Source organism: Thamnophis sirtalis, unplaced genomic scaffold, assembly GCF_051295495.1.
Source record: "Thamnophis sirtalis isolate CommonGarterSnake01/CBP01778 unplaced genomic scaffold, rThaSir2_p1.2 scaffold_3, whole genome shotgun sequence".
Taxonomy (NCBI): domain Eukaryota; kingdom Metazoa; phylum Chordata; class Lepidosauria; order Squamata; family Natricidae; genus Thamnophis; species Thamnophis sirtalis.
The window spans coordinates 169,341,987-169,365,541 of NW_028261383.1; the positions used below are offsets into that span (position 1 = coordinate 169,341,987).

At 43.9% G+C, this 23,555-nt stretch overlaps 1 protein-coding gene across 1 annotated transcript in view; it reads right to left on the reverse strand.

Moving 5' to 3' along the window:
• Positions 1–264: 264 nt before the first annotated feature.
• BGN (biglycan) overlaps positions 265–23,555 on the reverse strand; it is an 85,204-nt gene continuing 61,913 nt past the window's right edge. The window contains exons 5-8 of the mRNA XM_087710876.1: positions 21,998–22,108; positions 18,572–18,665; positions 10,439–10,577; positions 265–1,946 (exon numbers count right to left, since the gene is read on the reverse strand). Of these exons, the coding sequence (XP_087567002.1) occupies positions 1,749–1,946; positions 10,439–10,577; positions 18,572–18,665; positions 21,998–22,108 (542 nt within the window). The 3' untranslated portion in view covers positions 265–1,748. The remainder of the gene's footprint in view (positions 1,947–10,438; positions 10,578–18,571; positions 18,666–21,997; positions 22,109–23,555) is intronic.

Below are 23,555 nucleotides of genomic sequence, written 5' to 3' on the forward strand. Positions count from 1 at the left end.
TGATATTCAAACACTTTGAGATGGACGTGGCCGCAGGGACCTAATCTCCACTTCACTTTTCTGGAGTAAACGATGGCAGAACAAGGAGGGGTGGAGAAGAATGGGGACAGTGAACCGAGAAAACTTTTCTGGATCTTTTGTGCACCCACAAGTTATTCTCACTGTCTTCTTCTTCGATGTAAGGCATGGCCAATTGGAACAGGAGACAGGCTGGGCCTCTCTTACTTAAGAGAAAGAACCCCCAAAAAGGAGTGGCATTTCTTCCATCATCGACCCACCCTTGCCGAAATGTCACACCTGCTGTGGTCATTGGAATCTGAGTTGGGCAAAGGGCGATATATTTTGATTTGTACTGAAGCTAGGGACTTCCGAGCCAAGGTGGCGCAGTGGTTAGGGTGCAGTACTGCAGGCCACTACAGCTGACTCTTATCTGCAGTTCAGCGGTTCTAATCTCACCGGCTCAAGGTTGACTCAGCCTTCCATCCTTCCGAGGTGGGTGAAATGAGGACCCAGACTGTGGGGGCGATATGCTGACTCTGTAAACCGCTTAGAGAGGGCTGAAAGCCCTATGAAGCGGTATATAAGTCTAACTGCTATTCTTATTGCTACTTTGGTAAGCAGAATCTGCACAGGATTGTTGATGTTGAGGTCCTTGCTGCTGTTGTTGGATGTGTCAAAAATCCCTCATTACAGTTGCTCACATCTTAATCTTCCCAAACAACCTGCATTTGCAGGTATCAAGACAGGCCACTTACACATAGTATATAGGATAATTTACAAGGTCTATTTTTCTTCAATGAAGATGGTAATAAAGAGTAGAATCATGGGTGCATGCCCCACTGATTTAGAAGCCAGATTGCCCGTGGCTAGATTCAGAGGCTTAGATGTATAGAAGCCACAGGAGAGGTTTCAGTCCATTTAATCACTTCCTTTCCCCAAGGAATCTTGGGGAGTTGTTGAGTTTTTGCAGCCAGCTCACCAAACTATTCCTAGGATATTTTGGCAAGAGCCATGATACTTTAATTCGCATAAGATTGATGTACATTATATAGAGGTGACTTCCTCTTTTGTTTTGTGTGTTTTTTTTTAAAAAAAAGATATACAGAGGCTGATTTTGCAAGTTAAAGAAATGCAGAAACAGAATTCATTGGATCACCCAACACATTCTATAACATATGAAGGTTGCGGTCAGAAAAAAACGACATCCATACTGCAAGCTGCTAAATTCAGGGGGCGCATAAGTCGAGGACTGGTGTAGCAGGTCTGACAGAGCGGGCTGCTCATGCGAACAAAACTATAGACCGAAATCCCTTCAATTCCCACCCCTCCACCCCTGTTCTGCCCCAGACAAGCCAGCAGTAGCATCAAACCCGTTGGAACTAGAAAGGCAAGTATTTGTTTGCAGATCATAACGAGCTGATTTCAAATGCAGGACTAATGTAGGCTAGTTAAATGGACCATATTGTAAGAGCTTCGTCAATTTCTCTTCCCTTTGCTCTATGAACTTCCTTCCCATCCCTTGTTCTATCCCGAACATTGGCTGGGCTTGTAGAAGTCAACAATTCTTGACTTTCTTTTGTTTTTTTTTAGCATGACCATACTGGTGACTCACCCTTCTCCAGAATGGGCCTCATTTCACCATCGCCTGATTCACATCCCCCTCCCTACTCCCACCCCCACATTTCCCCATTGGGTTTACCTTGTCCCGCTACCCAACCCTCCCTCCCTCGTTTATTCTTGATTTTTTTTTATTTTTTGTAGTTGCCAAACTGGATAGCCAGGCGGTCAGTGGCACAGCGGAAGGTAGCTGGTTGAACTTCCCAATAAGGCACGGGGTTGCCAAAAAGGCTGATTCCATGGTACGAGGCACGCTTCACCCCAAAGCCCACAGGGCAAAAATCATTAACGCCAACATGAGTAATGTTGTTGGAATGCAAGTACACCACCTGTGGAAGAAGGCAGAAAAATTGGTTAGAATAGCAATAGCAATAGCAATAGCAATAGCAGTTAGACTTATATACCGCTTCATAGGGCTTTCAGCCCTCTCTAAGCAGTTTACAGAGTCAGCATATTGCCTACAACAACAATCCGGGTCCTCATTTTACCCACCTCGGAAGGATGGACGGCTGAGTCAACCCTGAGCCGGTGAGATTTGAACAGCCGAACTGCAGAACTGCAGTCAGCTGAAGTAGCCTGCAGTGCTGCACTTTAACCACTGCACCACCTCGGAGTGTCAACTGGCTTACCTTCATCAATGGAGACATTTGTCTTGAACAAAGGGAGTTCTCGACTTACGACCATCATTGGGGCCAGAACTTCTAAGAGCCATGATGGCGCAGTGGTTAGAGTACATTACTGCAGGCTACTCCTGCTGACTGCCGGCTGCCTTCAATTTGGCAGTTCGAATCTCACCCGGCTCAAGGTTGACTCAGCTTTCCATCCTCCTGAGGTGGGTAAAATGAGGACCCAGATTGTTGGGGAAAATATGCTGACTCCGTAAACTACTTAGAGATAAAGAGATATATAAGTCTAAGTGCTGTTGCTATTGCCAAGCATAGTGGCTGTTAAGTAAGCTGTGTCCAATTTTATGACCTTTTTTGTGCTATGGTTGTTAAGTGAATCACTGCCGTTCTTAAATGAATCACATGGGCATTAAGCTTCCCCCACTGATTTGGAAACAAGATGGGAAGTCACAAACGGCAATCACATGACTCCAGGACACCGCAACCATCATACATGCCAAGGACTCAAATTTTGATCGTGTGACCATGGGGAGGCTTGCAACAGTCACAAGTGTGAGGACCAGTCATGAGTAATTTTTTTCAGTGTCATTGTAACTTTGAACAGTCGCTAAATGAATGGTTGTAAGTTCAGATCTTAACACTTCTCAATGTAAAGACCTATCTCTATCCCAAAGGTGATTTTTTTTCCAACAGGCAACTGGACTTTCTTGTTTATCATTGATGCTTTTGCTTCTCATCCAAGAAGCTTCTTCAGTTTTGACCAGATGGTTTGGGAATGGAAGGATTTGTACTCCTTGTAGAAAGCTGGCCATTTGCATTCTTTTAGAGTTGAGGCCACTGGAGGTTTGTCTGTGTCACCTGAGTGGTGCAAATGGGTGTGGAGCCTTTCTTGGAACTGTTGAAAGAATTGTGTTATAGACTGGAGATAGAAGATGCCGCATCCCTCCCCTTCTGTTAAGAGAAGGCTGTTCAATTTTGGAACATTCCTATGGAATAATCTCCCCGTAGAGATCCGGACCCTCACTACTCCTCCGGCCTTCTGTAAAGCCACCAAGACCTGGCTGTTCCGGCAGGCCTGGGGCTGTTGATCAGCATCCAGCCCCATTTTAAGTGGGTTCCACCACAATACCGCGAAGCCCTTATCCACGGAGACATAAGCGCGAGTGCTAATCCGCGCCGTCTGAATCGCTAAAGCAAATGTGACCTTACTGCGCTGACATAAGGGCGGAGGGCAAATCTGCGCCTTCCGAAGCAACCTAAACCTAACCCTAAACCTAACCCTAAACCTAACCCTAAACCTAACCCTAAACCTAACCCTAAACCTAACCCTAAACCTAACCCTAAACCTAACCCTAAAACTAACCCTAAACCTAACCCTAAACCTAACCCTAACCCTAAACCTAACCCTAAACCTAACCCTAAACCTAACCCTAAACCTAACCCTAAACCTAACCCTAAACCTAACCCTAAACCTAACCCTAAACCTAACCCTAAACCTAACCCTAAACCTAACCCTAAACCTAACCCTAAACCTAACCCTAAACCTAACCCTAAACCTAACCCTAAACCTAACCCTAAACCTAACCCTAAACCTAACCCTAAACCTAACCCTAAACCTAACCCTAAACCTAACCCTAAACCTAACCCTAAACCTAACCCTAAACCTAACCCCTAAACCTAATCCTAACCCTTACCTTAATTTAAATCGGCTTTCTGCCGCCGCGCTGTTTTAAAGCGCCCTTCTGTCGCCGCACTGTTGTCGTGGCGGTGATGACGTCGCGGCTTTAGCAACGCGGTTTTATCACTGCTACTTTGACGAGCGCGGTTTTGTCGTGCCACGTTTTAAGTGTATGTATGTTGTGTAATTTTAAAATGATTATGTCTCTATTTTTAATTTTTTAAATTTTTAATTCCCTTGCTGTCTGTAAGCCGCCCAGAGTCCCCTGGGAGTGGGCAGCATACAAATACCAATAAACTTCAAACTTCAATTTTAACGTAGATGGCCTCTCTGAGCCCGCTTTCAAACCAGTGGTCCTCTCTGTCCAAAATGTGGATTTTGCTGTCTTCAAAGGACTCGCCTTTGTCTTATAAGTTCAGATGGACTGCTGAATCTTGTCCCGATGGATTTGTTCTCCCTATGCTGTGTCATGTATTTATGAAGTGGTTGTTTTGTTTCCCCCAATATACAGATCCGCACATGTCTCACTTCATTGTATTGCATATACCATGTTGCTGAGGTTACGTTGGGGTGTTTTATCCTTCGGGTGGACAAGCCTTCTCCCTTAGCGTATTCTTGGGTATAAAGTGTGCATGTATGTTGTGTTGACTGAAGACTGTGCCTGTGTTGACGGGGATGACTGAGAATCTCACAGAGACCTATCTGTATGCTAAAACTGAATCCAATGTTCAAGTTTCACCTTTAGATACATTTGGTGGCCCAAGTGTAACACTTGACGAAATGTCTGAAGCCTAAGAAATTAAGGTAAGATTAAGATTTTGAGGAAACAGGCAGGCTGCTTTTTAAAGCCTTGCCTCTCCCCATAATGAGTAGATGGGAAATAACATTTCTCCATGTGGTAAGAACAGGAAGAGCATAAGCAAGAAGGAATATATGTATCTTTCCCCCAGATCACATTCAACTTATTTTATTGTTGAATTTGAGATAACTTGAAGCTAGTCAAATGGCTGGAGATACCGCATAGAATCTATCATTCTTGAAGGGGAAACTCCTTTGTAAACCATCATATTAAAAAAAAAATCAGCCTATTTATTACCTTAAAAACTACTCTATTAGAGCAGCCAATGGCCGTATTGGCTGGGAATAGCAATAGCAATAGCAGTTCGACTTATATACCGCTTCATAGAGCTTTTAGCACTCTCTAAGCGGTTTACAGAGTCAGCCTATCGCCCCCACAGTCTGGGTCCTCATTTTACCTACCTCGGAAGGATGGAAGGCTGAGTCAACCCTGAGCCGATGAGATTTGAACCGCCGAGCTGCAGTTAGCAGTCAGCTCAAGTGGCCTGCAGTACTGCACTCTAACCACTGCGCCACCTCGGCTCTTGATGGGCGCTATAGTCCAAGTACAGCTGGAAAGAGACTATGCTAGGAAAAGCTGTTTCAGGCATTGTGTCCTCTGCCAACAATGGTTTTAGGAATCCAAAATGAAGAACAACAACAACCCCCCTCCCTTCCGAATCTCAGTTAAATCATTGGGTCCATTTGTGTACCTATTTAACAAACCTTGTTTTAGCAACAACTGGAATTTGTTGGGAATATGATGGGGTTTGGTTTGGTGGGGAGGAGAAAGTGAGAGAGATTCAATTGGTACAGGTTGCCATAGGGAAGTTGAGTGTCTAACGATCATGAATTCATATAAAGCCTTTACAGCAACCAGAAATAAGTTCTATTGATTTCAAAACAGCGTCCTTCCAAGGACATAACAATTGCCAGCTTTGCTGTTATTTGTATTGTTAACTAAGTTTTGTAAACTGTACAATATCCATTTTTCCTAGCAGGATAACTATATCTAAAACTCTCAGGTCTGTAACCTTCACCCGTGACCTGTCAAAAGCGCGGAGGACAAAATCGCGCTCGAGGAAAGCGCGCATGTGACATCATCACAGCGCGACGAAAAAAATTAAAAATTGAAATAAAATTAAAATTAAAGCAAGCCGATTCACATAAAGGTAAGGGTTAGGTTTAGGGTTAGGTTTAGGGTTAGGTTTAGGGTTAGGTTAAGGGTTAGGTTTAGAGCGTTAGCGTTAGGTTTAGCGTTAGGTTAAGGGTTAGCGTTAGGTTTAGCGTTACGTTAACGGTTAGGTTTAGGGTTAGATTTAGGGTTAGGTTAAGGGTTAGGTTTAGGGTTAGGTTTAGGGATAGGTTTGGGGGGGTTAGGGTAAGGTTTTAGCTTTATTTTTACATTTTTCGATCACAGCGCGATGTTTTCGTCGCGCTGTGATGACGTCAAATGCGCGCTTTCGTCGAGCGCGATTTTGTCCTCCGCGATTTTGTGGTGGAACCACCTTTACCTGGTCAAAGTGGTGTTTCATAGGGCAAAACCTTTTGAACCAAGCAACCTCAAATGGGCTAACGTAGAGAATGCATCTCCAAAATCTGACTCCTATGGGATTGAAATTTGGCAAATTTTGTGCAACATTTTATGATAAACATTATCATAAAGCATTTTATGACTATAAAAATGTCATAAAACATTTCTGGCGCGGAACTCCTGATGTTTGACTGCATGATATAGTTCAACATGGGCTGCTTTCAAGATAGATACATTTCTGAATACCTTTCTGAATTTTAAAGAACTTTTCAAGAACGTTAAAAGATCTGCCATTGTTGAAGGTATTGAAGGATCTGGTAAGGATATTTGAAAAGATAATCAAAAGGGACATAGGTCGGTCTAGTACATTTTAAAATTCCAATCAAATAACCATGATTATTGCTCATGAAACTATATAGAATATAGATAACTAAGGTATTTCGCTTTTATGCACCACAGAGAATTTGCAAAATGAGTTTTCTGGGTTGCAGAATCATCGTTCTGGACCTGCAGTGCAACAGAGCCAGATTCAGTATGGAAAAGGCAATATGTGGATTGGTAAAGGGTGACATTGAATACTGCAACGTGCTCTACATGGGGCTGCCCTTGAAGAGCATCCGGCGACTTCAGCTAGTCCAGAATGCGGCTGCGCGAGCGATTGTGGGTGCACCTCGGTTCACCCACATAACACCTATCCTCCGCGAGCTGCGCTGGCTACCTGTTGATCTCCGGATGCGCTTCAAGGTGCTACTTACCACCTTTAAAGCCCTTCATGGTAGTGGGTACTTGAGAGACCGCCTCCTGCCAATTACCTCCTCGCGACCTATTAGATCACATAGATTAGGCCTCCTCCGAATTCCATCCGCCAGTCAATGTCGACTGGCAACTACGCGGAGGAGAGCCTTTTCAGTAGTAGCTCCGACCCTTTGGAACGATCTCCCCGTGGAGATTCGTACCCTCACCACCCTCCAGACCTTCCGCACAGCCCTCAAGACCTGGCTATCCCGTCAGGCCTGGGGGTAAAGATTGTAATCCATCCCCACCCGAATGATGAATGGTGTTTCTATATTTTAATTATGTACTGTGCTTATATGTTATTGTTTGTATTCCCCTCCCTATAAGTTGTAAGCCGCCCTGAGTCCCCTCAGGGAAAAGGGCGGCCTATAAATAAACTTACAATTACAATACAATACATTGTCTTGTTCCATTTGCATGCTTTCTATAGGTATTTAAAAACTGGGCGTTGATGGCAAGAGGAACTGATGTAATTACTACTTAATACAATAGGATATTGGCTATGTAATAGTATACATGCGATTATATGTTATGAAAATGGAAAATAAAAAAAAGTATATTTTGAATTTTTTTTAAAAAAAAACCAGAATCGAGAAGACCGAGTTCTGGATTTCTTTGGATTATGTCAACCCAATTAATTTTCTATGGTTGCCCATTGTTGAAGCTTGAAGTACGATCTCCTAGACTTCATGCCTCCCTGAAACCTAGGAGATGAGCCGAGGTGGCGCAGTGGTTAGAGTGCAGTACTTCAGCTGACTGTTAGCTGCAGTTCAGCGGTTCAAATCTCACCGGCTCAGGGTTGACTCAGCCTTCCATCCTTCCGAGGTGGGTAAAATGAGGACCCGGATTGTTGTTGGGGGCAATAGGCTGACTCTGTAAACCGCTTAGAGAGGGCTGAAAGCCCTATGAAGCGGTATATAAGTCTAACTGCTATAGATCATAGGATTATAGAATCATAGAACTGGAAGGGATGTAGGAAGTCTTCTAGTCCTCCCCCCCCAAGGCAGGAGTCCTTACTCCATCCCGAACAAATGGTTGTCTAATCTTTTCTTGAAAATTTACAGTGATGGTGCACCCACAACTTCAGGAGGCAAAGCCATTCCATTGACTACTTGTTCTTATTGTCAGAAAACTTCTCCTTAGTTCCAGGTTAGATCTTCCTCTGACGATCTTCCATCCATTGCGTCTTGTCCTGCCGTCAGGTGTTTTGGAGAATAAACTGACCTAACTAAGAGCCGAGGTGGCACAGTGGTTGGGGTGCAGTACTGCAGGCCACTTCAGCTGACTGTTACCTGCAGTTCAGCGGTTCTAATCTCACCGGCTCAAGGTTGACTCAGCCTTCCATCCTTCCGAGGTGGGTGAAATGAGGACCCAGACTGTGGGGGCAATATGCTGACTCTGTAAACCGCTTAGAGAGGGCTGAAAGCCCTATGAAGCGGTATATAAGTCTAACTGCTACTGACCTCCTCTTCCCTGCAACAACCATTCAAGTATTGGAAGATGGCTATCGTATCACTTTTTCATTAGGCTAAACATACCTAGTTCCTTTAGCCGTTCATCAATATAGTCTAGCTTCTAGATCCATTATCATGTTCGTTGCTCTTCTGTCTGACTCTAGGATCTCAGCATCTTTTTTGCATGAGGGTGACCAGAAGCAGATGTAGTATTCCAAGCATGGCCTTACGACAGGGGTGGGTTTGAAAAATTGTTCGAACCTACTCTGTGGGTGGGGCCTCCTTTGTGGGAGTGGCTTGCCGCCCATGTGACCGGATGGGAGTGGCTTGCCGCCCATGTGACCGGATATGAAGATGCCGACGACACTTGTCAGAACCACCTTAAATTACCTCACACACAGCACTGGCATGCATAAGAATAGGATGTAAACTTGTTTTTTAAAAGGCATCTTTGGTTTGCGTTAAAACAACTTCAGCACACGCCATGTTCTGATTGCACCACAAACGCAGTAGCCATCCTTACCTTTCACAGAGGCACTGAGTTTTATAAATAGGAGCATGATAGTGTAGAATAATCATATCCAAGGACCAGTGGTGGGTTTCAAAAATTTTTGGAACCTCTTCTGTAGGTGTGGCCTGCTTTCCGAGTCCACTGGTGGAACCTCTTCTAACCGGTTCGGTAGATTTGACGAACCGGTTCTACCGAATAGGTGTGAACTGGTAGGAACCCACCGCTGGTAAGCACAATCAACCAGTGGAATGGTTTGCCTTCAGAGGTTGTGGGTGCTTCATCGCCGGAGGTTTTCGAGAAGAGACTGGGCAATCATTTTTCTGATATGGTATGAGGTCTCTTGCTCGAGCAGGGGCTTGGACTAGGTGACCTCTAAGGTCCCTTCCAACTTGTTATTCTATGTTCTACTTGCCCTAGCTCCTGGCCACCTAGCGAGAGTATGAATGGGTACCACTTCTGTGAGAAGGTAACAGCATTCCAAGCACCTCTGCACACAGCCATGCTGGCCAAGTGATCACGGAAACGTCTTCAGACAATGCTGGCTCCCTTGGCTAAGAAACATTGATGAGCATCACCCCTTGACGAACCGGTTCTACCGAATAGGTGCAAACTGGTAGGAACCGTGAGCTGCGTTGGCTACCTGTTGGTCTCCGGGTGCACTTCAAGGTCCTACTTACCATCCATAAAGCGCTCCATGGTAGTGGATCTGGCTATTTGAGAGACCGCCTTCTACCGATTACCTCCCTCCGTCCCATCAGATCGCATAGAGTAGGCCTCCTCCGAATTCCATCCGCCAGTCAGTGCCGACTGGCGACTACGCGGAGGAGAGCCTTCTCAGTTGCAGCTCCGACGCTATGGAACGATCTCCCCGTGGAGATCCGCACCCTCACCACCGTCCAGGCCTTCCGCACAGCCCTCAAGATCTGGCTATCCCGTCAGGCCTGGGGATAAGACCTTACTCTCGCCCCTCAAGAATGTTGAATGAATGTTGGGTTTTTACTGCTAATTATTTTCAATCACATTTTCTTTTTGTGTTTTGTCCTGCACTCCCCCCCCCCCCTATTATTGTAAGCCGCCCTGAGTCCTCTCAGGGAAAAGGGCGGCCTATAAATGCTTAATAAAATAAAATTTAAAAAAATAAACCCACCTCTGCCTTACGAGTACTATATATAGAGAGGCCTTATCACTTCTCATTATCTTGACACTAATCCTGTGTTGAGGCAGCCTAGGACTGCACTGGCTTTTTCGGCAACTCCAGCACACTGCTGGCTCATATTTAAGTGGAACACCTAGATCCCTCTCACAGGTGTTGAGCCAGGTACTGTCTTATTTTTACCTGTGCAAGGCCTTACATTTCTCACCACAGAACTGCATCTTATTGGATACCTGCAGAAACTTGAGATCAGGCAATCCCGGGGGGACTCTTGAGAGCTTGTTGTTATCCAAGTGCAGCTCACGCAGGATAGGCAAGAAAGCAAGACTGCCATTCTCAATCATGCGGATATTGTTGTGTCCGAGGCCCAGTCTACGAGGAGAGAAAGGGAATATAAAGAAAACGGAGGTTTAGTGTGATGCCAACGTCTGGTACTGCACAGTGTAGGAGAAGGTCAGCCCTCAATTCCTTGCATTCACCCTGCCAGTGAGGTGTTTTTCCTTGCCTCTCCCTCCCCGTCACTTGCCACTCTGCCCCAAAGTTTTTTTCAGTTTCAGTTCAGTTCAGTTTTCAGTTCAGTTCAGTTTATTGTATTTGTATGCCGCCCTTTTCCCCCGAAGGGGGACTCAGGGCGGCTCACAACTCGAACCGGGGAAGGGGGATACAGACAAAAAATTTAAAAAACAAACATAACAATATATAATTTAAAACTCACAACAGTCATACCAATTCGAGACGGGGGCAACAGCTCTTTAGCCCCAGGCCTGTCGGAACAGCCAGGTTTTGAGGGCTTTGCGGAAGGCCTGGAGGGTGGTGAGGGTTCGAATCTCCACGGGGAGTTCGTTCCAGAGGGTCGGAGCAGCCACAGAGAAGGCTCTCCTCCGGGTAGTTGCCAGTCGACACTGGCCGGCAGATGGAATTCAGAGGAGGCCTAATCTGTGGGATCTAATCGGTCTAGTGGAGGTAATTGGTAATTTTTCAAATGACTGCAAGTCTCGAAATTCAGAGGCGTGGGGGGAAGAGCCATGAAACGGAACAATAAAGATTTTTCTAACTTTTCCTTCCTTCAGCGGTGAAATCTTTGTTGCAGTTGGCCTGTCCTGGTTGCAAAAAATGAACAGGGAATTTTGATGATGGGAACTTGCAAATAGTAATCGTATGACCCAGGACAGTGCAACTGTCATAAACACATGCCAGCTGCTTTTAACGTCCATTCTTGAATAGTAGAGATGGCTAAAATATCATCATACCTCAAGGACCATTCAGATGAGAAATACAAGTTGGAATGGAGAAGATGGACTGATTATATTCAAAATAAATATGGGACTAAGAAATTTCAGTTAGCTTATGAATGAATGAGCAAGGAATGTTACAATTTATCTAAAGTCAGCTTTACAAAAGGGGAGTTAAAGTATAAGCAAAGGTACGATGCTAAAGTTAGTTAGCTTATTTTAGTGTATGATTGTTAAATGTTTATACCCTGTATTTGATCTGGGAGGTTGGGGGGGGAGGGTGGGATGGGATGTGGGATTGGGGGGGAGGGAGGGAAGGGGAAAGGTATATAATTGCAAAACTTATTAAAACTTTTTAATAAAAAAAAACACGTCAGCTGCCAAGCATCCAAATTTTGATCACATGACCAGGGGGATGTTGCAACATTCGTTAAGTACGAAAACTGGTCATAAGTCACTTTATTTCAGTGCTGTGGTAACTTTGAATGGTCACTAAATGAATTGTTGTAAGTTGAGGACAACCTGTATACAGCACTCTAATTTCCCCCCTAATAAATGTTTGGGGAAGAGAGTGCTAATAGACAGACCCCAAAAAACACTCAAGTAGTTTCTATAAGTGAGTTTAGTGTTGAAACTGGGGTTTCCCAGCCCAAGTCTAACATCTTCACTACTACATATCGAGCCGAGGTGGCGCAGTGGTTAGAGTGCAGCACTGCAGGCTACTTCAGCTGACTGCAGTTCAGCAGTTCGGCTGTTCAAATCTCACCGGCTCAAGGTTGACTCAGCCTTCCATCCTTCCCAGGTGGGTGAAATGAGGACCCAGACTGTGGGGGCGATATGCTGACTCTGTAAACCGCTTAGAGAGGGCTGAAAGCCCTATGAAGCGGTATATAAGTCTAACTGCTATTGCTATTGCTATCTCTCTGGCTCCTACTTGTTTAAGGTTATGTGTGAACTCAGTCCATTTCCATCTTACAAGCAGCATCAAGTTTATAGACGGGAGCAGTAAAGGAAAGTAAAATATGAAGGCCAGATTTTATATTTTCTTTTTGTCCTTTTTTTTGCAGCTTCTCCATCAAAGATGTATCTGTCTCTATTACAGACTCCATATCAAAGCTCAGGCAATATATTTAAATATTAGAGATGACAGATGAAGATGGTGACGAATGGGAAATCAAAGACCAATCAGTCCGAGCCTAGGGCATTCTGGTACAGACATTTCAATTTCCAAATGAAGCAGAAAGCAAATGCATGATTACGCTGCCATCTTCTGTCTGGTTCTCTCTAGCCAGCTACCTCATTCTTTCACGCAGCAAGCAGAAGTCTCGGTGCGCCACAACAAACTGCAGCTAAGGATTGGATAAGTGGACCAGGAAGGAAAAATGTGAGAAGGAAATGCAGAAGCATTTGGGCGGCTGTTTAAGTGACGATATAAAACTCCACATTTCTAGGGTCTGGAGGGCGGTGCTGTTTAAAAGCCTATTTAAACAGAATGCAACATAAACTTCTTTTTTATTTATTTATTGTGCCACGGTGTTTTTGGTGGCTAGGGAATGCAAGCTGGGAATTCTAGTCCACACATTTTAAAGTTGCTGAGTTAGAAAACAGGGCTGTACCACCTCAGAAAGTTGCGTAAAATATTGGCATATCTTGTTTTAAAAATTGAATCTATATTTCCACCCTCCCCCCCTCCCCCCCATGAACCCCCCCTCCCAGACCCCCTTCCAACTTCCCAGATCCCATTCCCGTCATCGTTCCTTATCAAGCAAAGTCTGGAGTATATTGAAACCAGATAGATTAAAAGTTAAAAAATAATAAAAAATAAAAAATAAAGGAAAAAAAGAAAAGAATAATTAAAAAATAAAAGGGGGAAACCCCCCCCCAGAAAAAAAAATCAATAAACTCTCTACCTTAAACTCAGCTTCAATATCGGCATATCTTAAAGACCATTCAAATGAGAGATATAAACGAGACTGGAAAAAATGAATTGACTATATACAAAACAAATATGGGACTAAGAAATTACAGATAGCCTATGCCTGAGATTAGGAATAATCTAAACTGTCCATAGCTAGCGCAACAGGAAGAAGCTGAGTTCAATGCAGAGATGTTATTAACTTCTTTTTTTTATTATTTCCTTTGTCTTAATATATTGTAGACTGTGTTTGTTAAAAATCTATACCGTTTACGGGCTCTGGGAAGTCGGGGGGGGGAGGGAGGGGGGTGTTAGGGGGGAGGGGGGAGGGGGGATACATAGTATGTGTTAGATTTTAAGGTAACACGACTGCACTTGTATACTGTTGCTCTTTAATTCCACTGTAAAAATAGGACAAGCTGAATATATTAATAGATTGTAGAAATACACCGAAGGGAGGAGTAGAGGGACAGAAGAAAGAGGGGTAGAGAGGGTGGGAGAGAGGACTGGAGGAGGGGGAGAAGGAAGGGAGGGAGCGTATCGGGAGAGAGGAGTGGAAGAGGGGGAGGGGAAATAGGGTAGAGGGGAATGATGGAGGGAAGATGGAAAGTTGGAGGGGGGCGAAAGAAAGGGTGTATGGAGGGTCGAAGAGGTACATTGGGTTTTTACTTTTGGGGGTATTGCTGACAAGAGGAATGGCTGTGTTTATTGTTTAATGTTATATGGCCCCGGTTATGCACAGTATATATGTGACTGTAAGAAAATGGAAATGGAAAATAAAAACACATTTACACTAAGAAAGTTGCGTATCCAAAAGCTGCATGCCAGAGGGATTAGTGCTCGATGTGCAACTTTGTATGAAATAAGGCTAGCTTTAAGGTACGGTAAGTGACTCCCCTGGATCGAAAAAACTGCCATACTTCCTGGGTACAGCTTCAACTTGAGTTTCTTCCTCCAAAATATTGACAAATATTAGGAGCTGGTCCCCAAAGGGGAGCAGTGTGGCAAAAGACGAGGATAAATCATGTCCCTGCATGGTTCTCTGAGTCTTTCCCAAGGCTAGGACTGCCCCGTGCAGCAAAATATGTGGGCCTCCAATGGGCACTGGGTTTGATCTTATGGGGCAGTAACAACCTTGGGTGGTGATTCAATTATGGGGGAGCAACCCAAAGGGAAAGTTAAATCCTTTTTCTAGCACTGCAGGCAAGCTGCTGCGTGACCCGTCAAAACCGCGTTCCACAAAAGCGCGGTCGACGAAAGCGCGCATTTGACGTCATCACAGCGCGACGAAAAAGATCGAAAAATTGAAATAAAAATTAAATTACAGCAAGCTGATTCACATAAAGGTAAGGGTTAGGTTTAGGGTTAGGGTTAGGGTTAAGTTAAGGGTTAGGGTTAGGTTTAGAGCGTTAGCGTTACACTTAGCGTTAGGTTAAGGGTTAGCGTTAGGTTTTTCGTTAGGTTAAGGGTTAGGTTTAGGGTTAGGTTTAGGGTTAGGTTAAGGGTTAGGTTTAGGGTTAGGTTTAGGGTTAGGTTTGGGGGGGTTAGGGTAAGGTTTTCGCTTTATTTTTACATTTTTCGATCTTTTTTGTCGTGCTGTGATGACATCACATACGCGCTTTCGTCGACCGCGCTTTTGTCTACCACGGTTTTGTGGTGGAACCAGCTGCTGAGCTGCTATTAACATTTAAAAACAAACCCTCAAAAGATTCTTTCCGATGTTATTAAATCAAAAGTGGAGGGATTCAGTTCTGAATCAAGGACCTTCATCCTTTGGGCTTTGTCTGGTTTTTATACAATAGAAGTGATGAAAGGAAAGGGCCTCTTGGGACTTGGGAGGCAGAGAAAGCAAATTCTTAGAAAAGGCTTTCCTGATCAAGTTTGCTTCTTCAAGGAAAGGAATTAGAACAGCCCTTAAAAAGTTGCTGACAAATACAGCTCTTTCCCCCTCTAGTGGCTGAAATATATATTCAACTTAAAAAGGCCAAACCATATTTAGATCTAGTTTAAGCTTAAGAGTGTATGATAAAACCCCCATCTCCTATTTTCCACCCTCATCTTTCTCAGTTGAAGCACTGGCTTTATTGTATCGATGCCACGTTATTTAGAACAACATTAGCTCTCCAAATATAAATTTGTGAATTGGGGGAGTGGGTGGGCTAAAATTCAAGAGCCTGACTGGACAACTTAATATGGCTGTATCTCCAACTAAATTTTACTTCAGTTAGTAAGTCCTATCCTAAGTCAGATTAACAGAAAGCTATTGAAAAATTTAGAAAACTGGATTTTTTGCCAGTTTTTCCAGGCCTGTCTTGTCAACCTGCCTAGAAACTGTTCAATTCTTTGAAATTATACTCTATAATAAAAGATGGTGAAAAGCAAGTATTTGACTGTGGGAAGTTATCATCCAGCCCTCTCCCAGAAAAATGAAATATCCTAGGAAATATTGAAAAGGCAGAATATTTCTCTGGATGTGAAAAGAAACATGTTTTAAAAGACAGAATAGTTGCCTGTAGCTTTCTGCCCATCCCCAGCTAATGGGCCATTAAGATGGCCAGGCTAGCCCACTTTACATAATAAAGACTTCTCCTCACTGCAGCTGTAGGGGGAAGGGATATTACTCAACTGACCACAAGGCAACTGAGAACTCATCACAGCCTAGAGAGTAGCCCCCTGCATGGCACCATGGGAGTGGTGTGTAAGAACCAGTCAGAATACATTTCTTACACAGGAACAGGAAACAGAGAGGTGGGACTGAACAGGGTATAAAAGCCTAGCAAGCCCCTTCCTCAGCCCTTCTCTTCTTCTCCATCAGTATTGAAGCATGTGATCACCTTTTCTGTTCAGGGCTCAAGCCACGTGGTCCTGTCCACCAATAAACCATCTTTCCAAGCAGCCTCCATGTCTCCAGTGTCTTTTTCCCCACTTGGAGCTGAACCCAAAAGGACATTTCTTTCAACATGACCATTCTGTGACTCGAGATGCTGCGTTCAATTTGCTTATCACATACATACACCCAGCCTTCATCTTTGTTCGTTGATTGTTTTAGATCCGTTTCTTTGGTTAGTGATATAGAGACCACTCAATTAACTTAGACGGCTTGGCGATGTCTGTTTTAAGTCATTCATGACAGGGGGGAAAAGAAAGGAACCAGCTGGCACAATTGCACATGGTCACACTTAATTATACACCATACCGAGCACGCTGCGCCAGTAGGTTACGTCTGCATATTTCTACCTCCCATTTCATGCTTGGAATACCTTCCCCTAGTCTGAACCATGGAAGATTACTTGGGATGACCTCATACAGTCGCAGTTCTTCTCTACTTTGGAGGAGCAATGTCACAAACCGCATCTCGACTAATCACGGAGCATGGATGGAAATGCTTTCACCTACAGCCTGGGGGTAGGGCGCGGGGGGGGGGAGGGTGGCAGTAGAAATTTCTCAGGAGCTTGTTGCTAGGGAGACTACAGCTGAGCTGGGTGGATATTTTAAACCCCCAGACATTTTAACATTTTAGCCAGTTAAAAGATTCTGAAGGAGTGCTTTTGTGGCACACACACACACAGACACACACATACACAAAGGAAAATGAGAGGGAGGTCTGGAGGTCTGACATTGGTAGGTGAAGATTGATGTTGCAGGTGTTGGTTTAGAAACAGAGAAGTGGAGTGAATCTTTGCCTATACAAGGGGATTCTCCTTGGTTTTAATAGAACTGCTTCCCTCTCCTCTATCTTACCTTATCCCTCCTCTCCTCTCCTATCCCTTCCCCTTCTTCTCCTTTCTTATTTGGTGAAACTTTTTTAAAGAAATGTACCTCTTAAATGCTGAAGCAGAATTTATTGCCCAATTGTAGGGATTGCAAATCAGGAACAAGGGAATGAATGGATGTTTGTATTTTGGGGGCACTGGATGGTGAAATGCTCTATTTTTGTGTTTTGAATTCATTTGTTTTCTCTTTGCAGTTATTGTTCTTTAAGCACATGTTTCTTGAAGATCTAAAATCCTCAGTTTTAACTACAATTTGTAGAAGGCTTTAGTTAGGATGGAAGTTGACTTTGGCCCCATACTTGGCACCTGGGCAAATTGCTCTCAGTATAGAAGGGGGTCTTCTAGGCAGAAACCTCCAAGATAGAATCTCTCTGTCAGTTACCAAGTTATGGAAGAGATGGAACAACTTTGCTTCTATATGCACAAAGATTAAAACTTCAATGGGCCAAAAGTGGGTTGCTTCCAGTTCGGCCTGGTTCGGCCAAACCGGTAGTGAAATTCAGAGCTGGGTCGCAGAACCGGCAGCGACCCAGGCCTGGCATGCCCCCGAACCAGTTCCCTTGCCGCCGCTGATGTCTCTGCCATGTTAGATTTTAGTGACTGCGAGAGTGCTTTTCACTGTAAATTGTTCTGCACAAGCGCACAGAACAATTTCCATTGAACAGCGCACACACGAGAGCAAAGTGAGCATCGCACATGGGTTGCGAACTGGTAATAAAATGGATCTCCTCCTTTGGTCCTTCTAACTCCATATATGGCATTTTGTGATCAACACGAAGTGATTCCCTGCAAAGACCTTGGAATTTACAAGGTCAGAGGAACAGGAAATGCAAAAAAAGATTCAAGGCCAGAGACAAAATATATTACTGTTTCATCATACTAAGAATTGCATCTCTAGGGGAACTAAAAGCTGTATCAAAAGTTTCGTGAGGATGACCAGTAAAAGAGACACATTCCTTCCATTAAAAAAACAAAACCTTAATATATGTTCACTCTGAACCAGTGACGTGCGGTGAGGTTTATGGCTGGTGAGGCACTGACACAGGGGTTTCAATTTTTTTTAGACTTGTGGAATTCAACTCCCAGAATTCCACAGCCAGGCATGCTCAGTTACGATTTAAAGTGACAGCATTTTTTCTCCTTTGCGAAATAAGTTTTCCTTCATTCTTTTTCTTCTCCCTCCCCCTCCTTCCTCCCTCTCTCCCTCCCTCCCCCACCTCTCAAACAGACACACACAGAGAGAGAAGTTGGATCCCTCTCTTACTCACTCACTCACTCTCAAACAAACACAAACACAGAAGTTGGATTGGATATATTTTCCAATGGCTTGAACGCAGCTCCTCTGCCATACCCTAAGGAAATGAGTGACTTTCCTACTTTTTGCCCCAAATTTCATCTGCCCAATCACGGCAAGCTCTTCAAGAATGACTTTCCTATTCACACTACCTGTAGATTTTGGAGTAGCGGATCAGATCCTCTAATTCAATTGCTTGGATCTTATTGTGGTCCAGATGTAGCTCGGTTAAGGTTTCAGGAAGGTCTGGTTGGAAGAGAAGAATAGGATAATGTTAGCTTTGTGAAAATCCACAGCAATCTACAGTGCTTCAAAACAGGTAATGCAACAATAAGAGGAGAAAAGTTATATTTACGCAATAGCAATAGCAAAAGCAGTTAGACTTATATACCACTTCATGGGGCTTTCAGCCCTCTCTAAGCGGTTTACAGAGCCAGCATATTGCCCCCAACAACAATCCGGGTCCTCATTTTACCCATCTCAGAAGGATGGAAAGCTGAGTCAACCCTGAGCCGGTGAGATTTGAACAGCCGAACTGCAGAACTGCAGTCAGCTGAAGTAGCCTGCAGTGCTGCATTTAACCACTGCGCCACCTCGGCTCTTGCAATGGACCAACAATGGTTAGCCGACTTTTATAGTTCCCTGGCTTAACTCAAGGGCCCGAGTTCATGTATAGCATTGAATCATCATTAACCAAAGAAGCTTGTTTTATTGAATGAACCCTGCCCTGCCACGAACGTTTTGAACTGAGATTGATGCTGCAAATGAAATAAAATGGGATATGGCAATACAAGTAGTCCTTGACTTACGACAATTCACTTAGTGACCGTTCAAAGTTACAATGGCACTGAAAAAAAGTGGCTTATGACCATTTCACTACTTAATGTAGATTATAAAATCTTTACTAAAATACTAGCAAATAGGTTAATGTTGGTTATTCAACAATTGATTCATAATGATCAGACAAGTTTTATTCAAGGGAGACAAATAAGAAGTAACGTAAGATTAATCGTTAATGCACTAGAATATTTGGGAAAGAATAACCAAATTCCTGCTGCGCTCATATTTCTGGATGCTGAGAAAGTCTTTGATCAAGTTAACTGGCAATTCCTGTTGAAAACACTGCATAAATGCAAATAGGAAAACGTTTCTTACAATCAATTAAAGCAATATATCAAGAGCAAACAGCTCAAATTATAGTTAATGGAAGTTTAACAGATTCTTTTCAAATTGAAAAAGGTACAGGACAGGGTTGTCCCTTGTCCCCATTATTGTTTATTATAACTTTGGAAATATTGTTGAATAAAATACGGGGCTTGGAGGGCCTAAAGGGAATTAAGATTAGGCAGCAAGAATATAGAGTATGTGCCTTTGCGGATGATCTGGTTATAATATTAACCCAACCGCAGGAATCTAGTAAGATCTTAATGAATATGATGACCATTTTCCACAGTTACCACCTTTGCAGCATCCCCGTGATCATGTGATCGATATTCAGACGCTTGGCAACTGGTTCATATTTATGACCATTGCTGTGTCCCAGGCTCATGTGATCCCCTTTTGTGACCTTTTGGCAAGCAAGATCAACGGGGAAGATTCACTCAACAACCACGTTGCTAAATTATCAACTGCACTGATTCGCTTAACAACTGTGGCAAGAAAGGTCGTAAAATTTGCTTAACAAATGTCTCACTTAGCAACGGAAATCTTGGGCTCGATTGTAGTCGTGAGTCGAGGACTGCCTATAATGCATTCTGAAATGTTCTGAGGCCACAACATTTGGGCTGGTCTACAGAAAAGCAGAATTTTTCCTTTAGAGGAGAAGAATTCCATTTCTGTTTAGCATTTACGAAAAGGTTCGGATCCCCGAGGAAAGACACAGAGTCTGGAAGGAGATGGAACTATCCCTAAAGCAAGGATCTTGTAACAACAGCTTTAAGACTTGCGTGCTTCAAATGCCAGACTTTCTGAGCCAACATTTTGGTTGCTAAGCAGGAGCGTTGTTAAGTGAAACTGATATTATATAACACTTTTAATTAAGAGGGTACCTTGAATAAACATAACTTTGAGTTTCAAATAATACTGATTTCGTTATTTGTCTTAGGTGACATCTGTGAAAAAAATTCAGGTGCTCAGGCATGAAAATATGCCGCTCAAACACTATACTTTTCTGCTCACACTGAAAAAAAATTAGAGGGAACATTGATTGCAGGAAAAGGAAATATGGATTTTGGGGTGAAGAGACTAGAGTTCTAGGGGAAGGATATGGGAAAATAAAGAACTCTGTGTCTTATTTTTTTTTTAAAAAAATATGGTCTCCCTCCTGAGTCACTGTTGCGTTCCTGAATTCAGCTGGTTCCTCTCAGTATTCTTTGAAAAAGCAAAATAGTTCCGCTGTTAACCCTGAGATCATTTTGGAAATTTTAGGGCTGCCACAGCAAGGCCAGTGGCAGCTGTGGGAATGTAAAGGGGGAGACAGAGCCAAAATCACATTCTTTCCTGTGGGAACCAAGGACATCCCCACCAGGTGCTTGGAAGGCGTGGACCAAAGACAGCTGGAGGAGGATTGTGACCTGATTAGGCCATATGATGGATATATGACCTGGGGGGACATCAACTTTGGGTGGAGAAAACCTCGGGTCCTTCAGAGTCGCTTTTCACCAGCTGTGCCAAGATGGCATTCCTAATAAAATTTTACTTTGAGGAAACCCCATGTCAGAGTTCCAAGTATCATGTAAAATTAAATCAGAGTCCAAGGCAAAACGATCCTTAAAGTTCCAATTTAATAAATCAGACATCTTGGCATTATGCTATGAAATCCCAATACTGGAAATTACATCAGAATCCCACCCAGTTAAAAGTTCATGATCTTGTCCCCACACTCATAATCCATCACATGGTCCAATCTTCTTCTTCCACGCTGGCATCCACACCCAGCTGCTTCTGGTCAGGTGCAAAGGTGCGGAGACAAAAGATGACCTTGAGCTTCTAGAAAGGAATTTTTTATTTTGAAAACAACACATTCTACCCCTTGCTATTCCCCCCACCCTTAATGAGAATGTGGCAGGCCAAAGATTCTTAAAGGAACAGCTGCAGGCCTGACACCCCAGGCCTCAGAGCTTTGATTTCGTTGGGTCTATTACTTGGAACTCTGACATCTGCACTACTACTAGGACAGGGGTGGGTTTCTCGCCCCGTTCCAACCGGATCGGTTGGAACGAGGCTGGCGGCGTCCTCGCGCGCGCACGCACGCACGCATGCGTACTAGCGTCTGCGCGATGCTCCAGCTGCTCCTGGAGGATCGCGCAGGCGTTCTGCGCATGCGTGGAAAGCGCAGAATTCATAAAAACAGGGTAAGAAGCGGGCGCGGGTGTACGGGCGCGCGCGGGCGTGGGGGGGGCCTTCGCCGTTCCTGGAAGTTACTTACTTCCGGGTTTGGCGACCAACCGTATCGCAGGGACCGGTGCGAACCGGTCGAAACCCACCCCTGTACTAGGATTAAAAGCTGAGAGAAGCCGTAGCCCTGAATTTTATTAAGAGGTAGATATGGAGAAGAGAGAAGATGGAGAAGATCTCACCTTTGGGTACACCAGTGAGCTTTGCTTCTGAGATCCTCAGGTAGTTCAATTTTAGGCCGTCAAAGGCTCCGGGTTCAAATCCACTGTTCTCCAGAGGGTTCCCACCCATCTCTGCAAAAAGAAGTAAGTTTCATATTAGAACAAACAGTGTTCGGCTTCATCAGATCCAGATTAACCGAGCCATCTGACATCTTTATAGAACTCCTGGTTCTCTATATACATGGCAGAAGGAGTGGAAGAAAATTATGAGAAACCCACTTCTTCCTGTCCACGCTGATCTTCCTCATCTATCAATTGGCAGGAAGCCAATAGGAAGCCCCCACTGGCCCTCGCTCAACAGCTGTCTAAAAATAGCAATAGCAATAGCAGTTAGACTTATATACCGCTTCATAGGGCTTTCAGCCCTCTCTAAGCGGTTTACAGAGTCAGCATATCGTCCCCATAATCTGGGTCCTCATTTTACCCACCTCGGAAGGATGGAAGGCTGAGTCAACCCTGAGCCGGTGAGATTTGAACCACTGAACTGCAGATAACAGTCAGCTGAAGTGGCTGCAGTACAGCACTCTAACCACTGCGCCACCTCGGCTCTTGACATCAACACACTGTGGAAAACCAAAGAGGCTGCTGAACGCCCAGATCCAGGCAGATACGTAGACGGCCCTACACAAAAGGTGCCAGGATTTGACCTTCCCCGCCAGCATTGGTTAACTCCGAACAGGATCTGTAGCCAACATGGGTTTTGCCAGAACTCATTGTTTAAGTGGGGTCTTGTCTCCATCCCTCAGTGTGACTATGATGCTCCTTGACAAAATATCCATCACATTGTGTCCGAATGTCCATCAAAACCTTACACCAGCCTAATGTCTTATTTTTTTTTCAACATAGACCATCCTGTCCTTGAACAGCTGGGTGTACTGGATATTAATATTTTAACTACTATTGTTGCAGAAAATGACAGGCTTTAGACTTCTCAGGATACAGGAAAAGTTTTTTTTTTGCTTATTATTATTATTATTATTATTATTATTATTATATCAATTTCATATATACATTCACAATTATATGATCTCATAACTGTTATTAATAATATGTATTTATAACAATTTTTCCCTACTGTTGACAATATACTTGAAGATTGCTTTTTTAACATCCCATAGATCCATCTTATCTTACAACGGTCCTACTTCTTCTTCCCTCCCTCCCTCCCTCTTTCCTTCCTTCGTTTCTTCTCTCCTACTCCCCTTCCTTCCCTCCTTCCTTCCCCTTCCCTCCTTCTCTCCTTCCCTCCTTCCTTCCCCCCTTCCTTCCTTCCCTCCTTTCTTTTCTCCTTCCCTCCTTTCTTCTCTCCTTCTCTCCTTCCTTCCCTAGGAAAAGTTTATTTGGCAGCCAGGTTCAGAAAAGCGAGCCCATGGCTTAGCATTGCCAGTTCTGAACCACCTTCATTATCGAAGCACGTGTTCTTATACATTCTCAAAAGCATTGCAACACGGAAACACTTAACTCTTAGTGGTTACCTTGAGGAGAAAGCCTTATAAGGAGATGGGGTCTTACTTCTCCT